This window comes from Pteropus alecto, unplaced genomic scaffold (assembly GCF_000325575.1).
Source record: "Pteropus alecto unplaced genomic scaffold, ASM32557v1 scaffold123, whole genome shotgun sequence".
NCBI classification, from domain to species: Eukaryota; Metazoa; Chordata; class Mammalia; order Chiroptera; family Pteropodidae; genus Pteropus; species Pteropus alecto.
In genome coordinates this window covers 6809521-6819167 of record NW_006433950.1, presented here as the reverse complement: position 1 = coordinate 6819167, position 9647 = coordinate 6809521, and the positions used below count along the sequence as shown (strand labels likewise).

Genomic DNA, 9647 nt, shown 5'->3' with positions numbered 1-9647 from the left:
GGGGCGCGGGGGTGGTGGCTCTGGGTGAGCCGCTTATTGGGGCTGGTGTCTCAGTAGAGGGGCCGGGAGGACCCCGAGATGAAACCCAGCAAAATAGATTAAAACAGAGGAAGATAAAAATCCAGGAGAAATATGAGAGAAAGAGGAAAAAAACCCGAAAAATTGGTTCACCCAGTCTCGGGGCCAGGAAGTCAAGGCCGGCCCTTCCCGAGGCCCCTGTGCAGGCTCACAGAGGCCGCAGCTGCCCCGAGACTGCCAACTGGGTGGCTGGAGATGGAAGGTGAGGGTGGACAGGGCCAGCCCGAGCCTGGCGGCTGGCAGGAGTGTGAGAGGCGGGAGTGGGTGGGGACAGGCGTCACAGCAAAGTCACCAGCGGTGCCCCGAGAACTTGCTGCTTTCAACTCTTAGCTGACGGTTTCGGTTTCGGTTGGAGGGAGGTGCTGCATACCTGCCTGGCTTGGAGGATCCCTCAGAATCCGCTCATGGTTTTGTCCTTGCTTTGGCAAGTTAAGGCCCTGTAGGCGGTGGTGACGGTGGCGGTGAAGTCGTGGCAGGCTGAGGCCCAGTGCCGTTGGGGCCACAGGCCCGAGGCTTGAGGGCAGGATGAGGCCCGGGGTGCCGGGGTGCAGTGGACAGGGCGGCCGGCCAATGTGAGGGCAGCTACCAGCCCCAGGGCTCCTGGCCGAACTCCACGCGTTTGTCTTGGATGTCACCAACTCTCACCCCAGGCCAGGGAGGAACACACAGGGCTGACTGGAGAGGAAGGCTGAGGACCAACGGCTGGTCAGCAGGGTCGAGATTTTGCTCCCAGGGGCAGAGTGTCCATCGCCTACAACTTGTCCTTTAGCCATGTGCCCGGACAGAGGATCCTGACAAGTGCCATTTATGGAGTGGGGTCTGGAGCAGGTGCTGTGACAGCTCCGAGCCCCTTGAGGCTGTGTCCTCAGCACCAAGGCCATTTTAAGGAGGAGGGAGTGGAGCAGGTGCCGTAGTCACACAGTGGCAGGGCCAGCGCTGGACCCTGGGTCAGCTCTGTCCCCAGCTGCCCCGTGCTGCCCCGTGTCCCGGACGCAGTCGTCGGCTTAGGTCTGTGGCAACGGTGTTGCTCTTGATGCCACCAGCAACAGGCCACCTTCGTGGGCTGGTGTCAGGGTCTGAAGCCCATTCCCGTCCCCTGGGGGGGTGGCTGGTCTGCTTTGAGGAGGAAAGAGCCCCGGGAAGAGCCTGTCCTGGGCTGGGCCCACGCGCCTTGGCTTCCCCGAGGTCCTCTGCTCCAGCCCCCGTGGAGAAGGGCGGGGAGGTGGGGTGGGCGGTGGGGGAAGGAAAGGGTGGGAGAGGAGCAGTGAAGGCAGGAGGGCGGAGAAGGGGGGGAAGCGTGCTCGGCAGCAGGGCAGGTGAGGCGTTCGCAGAGGGCTGGCCGGGCAGACGGGGTTGGCCACCTGAGCCTGAGGCCGGGCACTGCCCAGCCCCATGTTTAGCGGGAACTTGTGGGCCGTGGAGCTTGGGCCCTGTGGCTGCCAGATGCACCCAGACGACCCTCTGCTTTCACTCTGGGCTGCAGAGGTGAGCGAGAGTCCCTGCCCCATGCTGACGGGCCTGGGTCTCAGGTTCGAGCTGTCTGCAGGCCCGGCAAGGCAGGTCTCAGGGGAGAGGCCCGCTTGTTTTCTTCGAAACCCACAGCTGGATCAGCATTGCACCCACCACGCTGGCCCCGCTTCCCACTCCCCGGCGTTACGTTACAGTGGGGAGAGGCGCCACATGGGGCTCAGACCTCAGGGTGGCCAATCAGACCGTGAACGGTGCCTTGAAAAGCAGTCGGCCAGTGGAATGGTGACAGACAGGGCAGGACCTGTGCGCGGAGGATTGTGGGGGCAGCCAGAACTGCCCTGGGCTTTGGCGTGGTCAGGGAGTCGGGTCCAAACACAGATCAGGGTGTGCGTCTACCCCTGGCCCACCCTCAGCTCTGGTGACCTTAGATGCCACAGCCCACCAAGGCCACTGAGAATGATGAGTGTTACCAGAAAGAGCGGCACAGTCGAGGACCTGGGAGCCTCCTGCAGGACAAGGCAGGGCTTGGGGGGCTTTGCTGAACCCCAGCTCAGAGACGCAGCTGGGCCCGAGAGAGCAAGGGCACAGTGGATAAGCCAGCGGTGGCTCGAGTCCGGGTCACCCACCTACCCAGCGGCTTCGGTGCCAATCTGCTAAAAGCCCCATCGCCACGTGAGTCCCCCAGGACGGCGGCTCCTGCTCCCCATAGCGCGGCACCCCAAAGCCCACACCCCAAAGCCCATCGGATCTTCACAGCAGCCTGTAGGACTGGCCGGTGGGACTGATAGGGAAACAGACCCAGAGAGAAGACGGGCCACGCCCAAGGCCCACCAGGACCACGGGCCTCACACCTTGGTGCTGGCTCAGAGGCTGCGGCCAAGGGCCTGTGCATGCTGCAGACAGAGGAGCTGACCGACGCCAAGGGCGAGATCCACAGCCAGGAGCCCCGCCCCAGGAGGCGCTGTGGGCGTGTCTTTGGAGACCCCGTGGGTGTAGCATACCAACGCCCGGCTTCCCTGGCAGGCTCTGCAGACAGGCCACCCCTCTACAATGCTGTGGGGACTCTCAGTGGACACCCCCCGCCGCCTCCCCGGCTCAGGACAATCGTCAGTGACAGTACAACCACCAACGCGGCGCCACGGTGCCAGGAACGGTTCCAGGCCCCTCACGCGGACTCTCTCCTCCATTGCCAATGGCCCCGCAAGGAGGAACTACGGTCACTCCCCTTCGACAGACAACAGCATCGGAGGCGGAGAGGCTGCTGCCTGGAGCCGGCAGCACAGCAGGGCTAGGCCCGGACAGATGCAGGCCCCCTGGGGGACCGCCCCTCCCCAAGGCCACAGACCTAACGCGACGCATGTCCAGGCGGAACCTGGGCTGGCCTGGAGGAGCCGCGGCCCACCGCCCCCGCCACGAGCCGAACCTCTCCCGGCCGCAACTGGCTGTGCTCGGGAAGGGCTGTCAGGGCCAAGGGCTGCTCATTCTGTCTCATGCTCATTGTGGCTTGACTGCACCCTGACTTCTTTTAGGACTGGCTTGATTTGGCTCTGGGCTGGCGGCCTCTGTGACTCTGCCGTGTTTCCCGAAGCGGCGTGCACTGCCTGAGGCCCGGTATGGGCGGGGGTGCTCGTGATCAGTCTGCACACAGGCCCTGACCGCCCGCTCTGCACTGGCGTCACCGGGCATTTGCCCGGGGACGGAAGCCCCGGCCACCGCAGAGCCGTGTGGGCTGACTGCGGCCGGCCACTCAGTGCCTCTGCAGGCCAGGCGGGCCCAGGCCACTCACCGTGGTCTCGTCTTCGTGGAGCACCTGGTCATAGCCGCTGAGTGCGACGCAGAAGATGATGGCCGTGACGTCCTCGAAGCAGTGGATCCACTTCTTGCGTTCAGATCGTTGGCCCCCAACGTCGAACAGCCTGCCAGGGAGACAGGGAAGCTGGGCTGGTGGGTGGTGGGGCCCAGGCAGGTGGGGGGTGCCTGGTCAAGTCAAGGGGCAGGAGGAGAAGGGTGCTGGGCACCTGCTCCGAGCCCCCCACCCCCCTCCCAGGAGCCTGTGCTGACAGATGGACGCTGCCAGCCTCGGGGTGGGGACAGCCATCACTGCCATCCCTCGACTGGGCTGTGCTTATAGTGATTCAAAGACCTGCCCTTGCATCTCAACAATTTTACTGAGGAGTGCACCTCAGCTGGCCCCTCAAAAAACACCTCTGTGAGGTGCTGCTGTCAGGGCAACATGCATTTCCCATTCTCTGGCGTTCCGAGTATGTCTGTTCATGTCTGTGCTCTGAGCAAGGTCCCAACCAGCCTGGGAGGGAGGCAGGCAGGGACTGTCACCTGTTATATGGAGGATGAGTAAAGCACCCAGGGCTTGGGGACCCAGGGGGCTGGCGAGAGCCGGTGTGCAGAGCTGGGGTGTCGCCCAGGTCTGCCTGCAGAAGAAGCTCTGACCTCTGTTCTGTGCCACCTCCCCCCCTCTCAGAGGTCACTCGCACACTCTGTGGGCACACAGCTGCGTGCCCACATAGATGCCACCCAGGGGCAGGCTCCCCCCCTTTGTCTATTAATTCCCCTACCCCGTTCCTCAGAGCCCCATTCCGGGACCCCTCTTCCAGGAAGCCTCCCTGCTCAGCCTGATGGAACAGAGACCTACTGAGAGGTCCCTTCTCGTATCGAGCTGCCTGTCCCAACACAAGGGCTCCTGAGGCAGAGTGATATCCAGACAAGCTGAGACCTTGGCCCACCTCTCTGCCCTGGCTGGGTCTCAGGAGCCCCCGGGCCTCACCTGAAGTGGAGGTTCTTGAATGTGAAGTGGGTTTCTACGATGCCCGTGGTTTTGACCCTGGTTCGGAGGATATCCTGCTCAGTGGGCTGGTAGTCGGTGGCCCCGATTCGATCCAGGCTGTCCAAGTAGCTGGGGACAGCAACACACAGGGGACCATGGACCAAGCTCTGGGCTGCTCAGGGCTTGCTGGGCCACCCCCTCTCAGAGCCCAGTCCCCGCCAGGGCCCCTCATGGGTCACTGTGGAAATGACGGCACCACTTTGTCCGAGGCCAGGTGGGGCAGAGGGATGGGAGTGGCGACCAAGGATGGGGAGGACCTCATGTCTTGGCTTCTAATCCAGAGCACAAGGGGCTCTGCACACAGTGCCAGGTACACTTCGACAAGATCAAACTTTTCAATGAGACCGACACGTTTAAAACGCTGCTTTGTCATTTCTTCATCTTGAAACAGTAATGGCCAACGGTTAGGTTCTAATTCCTTATATGTGTGACCATATTTCATGCTTAATTTCCGAGTTAAATGTACTATTCTATAGATCAGAAAACACGGTCAGTGACAGTCAGTACCTTGTCCAGCTGTGAGCTGGGGCTCGAACCTGGACATCTGGCCCCAGAGTCCGCACTCTGACCAGTCTCAAAGGGACTTCTGAGAGGCCCCCTTGGGCATCTGCCCACCCTTACCACTCTCCTTGACAGTTTACCAAGGGGTCTGTGAGCCTCTTCCCATTTGGTGCCCTTGGAAAGGAGGCTCAGAGGTCACACAGCCGGACAGTGGCTGGGCCTGCCTTTGGCATCAGGGTTCTCTTCCTAGGCCACCACTTCTGGAGACAGACCAGGCCTTTGTACCTCACCCACCCAGGCCCAGCACATGGAAGGGCTTTGGGGTCTGTATGGGTTAGGTTTGAACCCAAAGCCAGGGAGGGACCCAGGAAATCAGGAAGGAAGGAGCGGGGACAGGTCTGCAGGAAGATTCAGTGACCCCCCTGGCCCGGGCCAGGTCCCGATTCCTCGTGCCTCAGGGTGGGAGCTGCACGCAGCCCACAGGGAAGGAGCCCCGAGTGTCTGAGGCATGGGACGATGTGGGGTTCCAGTTGCATGTGGAGGGGCAGCATCTCCTCAGCACTCAGCCCCGGGACGTGCTAGGGCCAGCCCCCCAGCTTGGGGACGTCCATGGGGCTAGGAAGGGCGGACACCTTTCCCCATCAGGGGTCCACCAGTGAACTGACCACCCGGGCCTTCCTCAAGTCTTCGTGAGAATGTTCGCCCAGGAAATAAAACTGAAAGGTGGGCTCCCCACCCCAGGGAGGGGACGTGCGGGGTCGCACTGCCAGGACGGGGACACGGCTGGGAGTTGTGCCCGAGTCTGCCTGACTCCAGTCCGTGCTTTTAAACAGGCTTGCAGGCCTCCAGATGGGGGACAGCGGCGCGGGGGTCTGAGGAAGGGCGGCTGGGGAAGGGCAGGGCCCAGGAGCCAAGCGGTGGCACCAGGAGGAGGGCCAAGCTGCTGCGAGAGGGGACGCATTGACAGAAAGCCCGAGGACGTTCGCTGGGGAACTGGCTTTGGAAAAGCCATACTCACGGACCCACAGAACTTCCCTTTACCGCCCCTGCTTGGGCGTGCTCAGGTTTCTGGGTTCCGGGGACCCCATGCAGAGGGGAGAGGAGAGATACCAGCCGTGTGCAGAGAGGGTGAGGGCCCGCCCGGGAACCTGGCAGCCGTGGGCCTCTTCCCGTCCCCTCTGAGCCCTGGCGCCCTCCTGTCTGGCCCCCTGGGGCTGGGCACGGTGACAGGGGCTCTGGGCCTCGGGGAGCCATTCCCACAGTCTCGGGTGTAAGTGGCGCCCCCGGGAACTGCAACACAGGCCTTGTAGGCCTCCCTCGCCCTTCCGTTACCACAAATCTATTTTCAACTGATTTCTACGTTGGGCCCAAGATTTTGTTGGAAGATGAGATTTAGTTGCTAACACGACGATGAAGACACCCTGGACCGGAACGTGTTTAAGGTCCTTCCGAGCCCGACTGCCGGTGGGGGTCCCTCCCCGGCCTGCTGTAGAACCCCGTCCCAGAGACGGAACACAGAAGGCCTAGCCGTGGGTGACAGCGGAATGCCCACGTCGTAACCTTGGCCGTGGAAAACGGGGAGGTGAAACGGACGAGAGAAAGTGGCCCTTGGAAGAATGAAAAATAATCCTGTAACTAGCAAAGAAGAGGGAGGGGAATCGGGGAGAGAGGGGGAAGGAAGGAAGAAGGAAGGAGAGAAGGGTCCCCCAAGTGCCACAGCACGAGGTCGGTAAATACTATTTACAGTTGGAGGGTCGGCTTTTTCCGGACGCTGCTGGGACAAATAAATGGAAATAGTTAAAAGTGGGAAGGGTCGCTCCTGAGAGAGGAAGTTTACTATTAATATTGTATTTTTCTGTATTATTAAAAAATAGTCTTTTTTTGCAATGGATTCATGTTATAGTTAGTGAAATGGGTAAAAATGTAAGTGGAGAGAACAAATTGAAGGGACACAAGAAGAAAGACTTGGGCCAGCTGGCCCTGAGGGGCCCCGGAGTGCAGTGTCGGGGTGGGGGGGGATTCCAGCGGGGGGCGGGGGGGGGGAGAAGGAACAAGGGACTCTCTCAGGCCTGACTGGGACCTGGGCTGAGGTCTGTCATTTGAGTGTGCATGGGGAGCCGTGGACACGAACCCCTGCCTATCAAGGTGTCCCTCAGGGTTTGTCAGGGCCTGGGACTCACAGGACCTAGGCACTGGTGGACAATCTAGGTATGCAGATGCGAAGGCGCTCTGGCCTTACTCAACTCCCTCGTTTGTTAGCTGCCGTCACGGGCAATGGAACTGTCCCAATGTCCCCTACTGAACATAAGGTCAGCATTGTGTGGACCAGGGGTTCTTAATCTTGGCACTACTGACTTCTGCGGCCAGATGTCACGCAGGACTGTCCACTGTCCTGTGCACTGTAGGGCACTTAGCAGCATCCTTGGGCTCCACCTCAAAATGACAATAGCACCATCCTGATTATGACGATCAAAAACATCTCCAGACATTGCCAGATGTCTCCTGGGGACAGAGGGGCCCTGGGTGAGACGCTCCGGCGAGGATGGCTCAATCAGATCCAGGTCGGAGCGCAAGTGTCCCAAGAGGCTCCCGCTGAAAAATTGGCACCAGATTGCAAAAGTGGGGTGCGTTTCCTGAAAGCTAGGGTTAATCCCAGTGTCTCCAAGACAGAAGACATGTCTCTGACCAGCGCGAAACATCCTGCGGGGCTGGAGCCTCCGATCTGGGGGCCAAGGGCATGTACCCGGTGAGGATGTCATCAGATGTCTGGAGTGACAAAGCTGCAGTGGGCGGTCCTGCGGTCCTGCTGCCACAGGAAGGGTCCCACAGGCCACTTCTGCTGCCTGTCCCTTCCCGATCCCTTCGAACACCTTCTCTGACTTTTACTGAGCCTCCTGCCGCTGCTCCATTCCCTCCTGTCCTCCCCCCTTCCTTCCCCTCTCTCCCTGCCTTCCCCTTATTTCGTTATGAGCCGGTATCAAACTACATGTTTGACTATTTATTATGTTTATTGGGCGAATTACATTTTCCTTATTTTTAGTTTTAAAGATAGAGGAATGGAAAGCTGATTTTCTCTAACCGCCCCGCCCCCAAATGGCACCATGTAAGTTATTTCTGCCTATATAGTTCTTGATGTGCATGTCTGGGGTCAGGGGTTCCGCAAGCAGGTGATGGGGCCTGCTGTCCCTGTGGGAGTTTTGCTGCTTGGTGTCGCTTGTGCCCCTGCCCCAGCCTCTTCCCCATCCCAGGGGCAGGAGGAGAAGCCCCTCCCGGTTCCTCTGTGGCACAGACTTCGGCCCACGAGCCCCACCCGCTCCCACGCCTGCATTGCTGTCCCCTGGGTGGCCCCCTTTCCCGCCTGGGACACTCACTATTTGGCAGAGTCGTTGAGCTGATACTCCCGGGACCGGTTGAAGCACTCCTGGATCCCTGAGTCACCCCAGAGTCGCATCATGGCGGAAAGCAGTTCTGGAGAGAAGGGCTCGGTGTCTTCCATCCGACTCACCACGTCACACACCATCTTGGCGTCGGCCTGCGAGGAGAGACGGGGGGTGGCTTTGAGGCCTCCGTGGGGACAGAAGCCCTGGCTGAGTGCCAGGACAATGCTCAGTCCTGAGCCCAGCCAGGAGAAGCGGGCCTCTATCTGAGCACGCCCGGTGCCTCTGTGTGCACCGGCAGCCTAGTTTCCTAGGGCCCTGTGGGGACACCTGTCCCCGTCCCAGCCTTCAGGGTCTTCTATCCCAGGAGGTTCTGAAGCAGCGGCTTCAGATCATGGCCCCTGCGGGTGGGGGGAGGGGACAGGGCTCCATGCCCCATCCTCCAGCCCACCAGAGCAGCTCTGTTTTCATCTATTTTGAAAGCTGGGGCTCACCATAGTACTCGTTTGGGGGAAAAAAAATGTTCTTGGCTAATGCCTAAGTTTCTTTACTTCTCACTCCAGGTGGGGCGAGGCCCCTGGAACAGGGCGTCTGGCTATTTGAGAATTCAGGTGGCAGAGGGACAGGGCGGGTGGAGCTGTGCCCCGAGGGTGGGCGCACAGTGCCCACGGTGGAAGCGCCTTAAGTCAATGACAAATCTCTAGAGCTCAGGCCCTTGGAGGTCCCAAGTAAACACTTAATTTTATTAATTTCTAGTTACTTATTTGCTCTTGACCTGTGGCCTGCCTTTCCCTGGGGGCAGGTTCAACAAGAGAGGGTGAAGGGGCGAATGACGAGGGAGGGAGTGTGCCCTTCCTCCGCTGTCTGAGGGGGTGTGGCTTGCTTACGGCACCCACGTGGAGGCCGAGACCCCACTGGAACTGCACATGAAGGACCCCGTAATTAGCAGGTACCTGCCTGCTTCCCTTCACCTTGGATACCAAACAGGGTCATCCATCTTCAAAGACTAACTGAACGCACAGAACCCCCAAACCAGGAACGTGGTGGCCCCTGAAGACTCTTGAAGTCACAGGACCTCGCCATCACCAGCACGGTGCACACGTGCATGGCACTCGACAGTTAACAAAGGGCGCTCTTGCGCACGCACACTTCTTGCTTGGAGTTTCATAGCCACGTCCGTGAGGGGTCTGCGGAAGCCTGCGCCGTGGGCCTGAGTCTCTGCCCGGCCTGGGTCCTTGCCCTTTTCCCGGTATCTTTGCATTTCTTCCCCTACAGGCAGAATATACTGCATCTCTCCTTGACCAGGGCTGTGGCCATGACACTCATTCCGGCCCACGGAAAGATGCGGCAGTTCTTAGAGGCCCTGCCTGCTTGCGCTG

At 60.3% G+C, this 9647-nt stretch overlaps 1 protein-coding gene across 2 annotated transcripts in view; it reads right to left on the bottom strand.

Annotated features, from left to right (window-relative positions):
- Positions 1–9647, bottom strand: part of GNAO1 (G protein subunit alpha o1) — a 141026-nt gene that overhangs the window by 14184 nt on the left and 117195 nt on the right. For both annotated transcript variants that reach the window (XM_006908762.3, XM_006908763.3), the window contains exons 4-6: positions 8263–8423; positions 4331–4459; positions 3335–3464 (exon numbers count right to left, since the gene is read on the bottom strand). In XM_006908762.3, coding sequence (XP_006908824.1) covers positions 3335–3464; positions 4331–4459; positions 8263–8423 — 420 coding nt within the window. The remainder of the gene's footprint in view (positions 1–3334; positions 3465–4330; positions 4460–8262; positions 8424–9647) is intronic.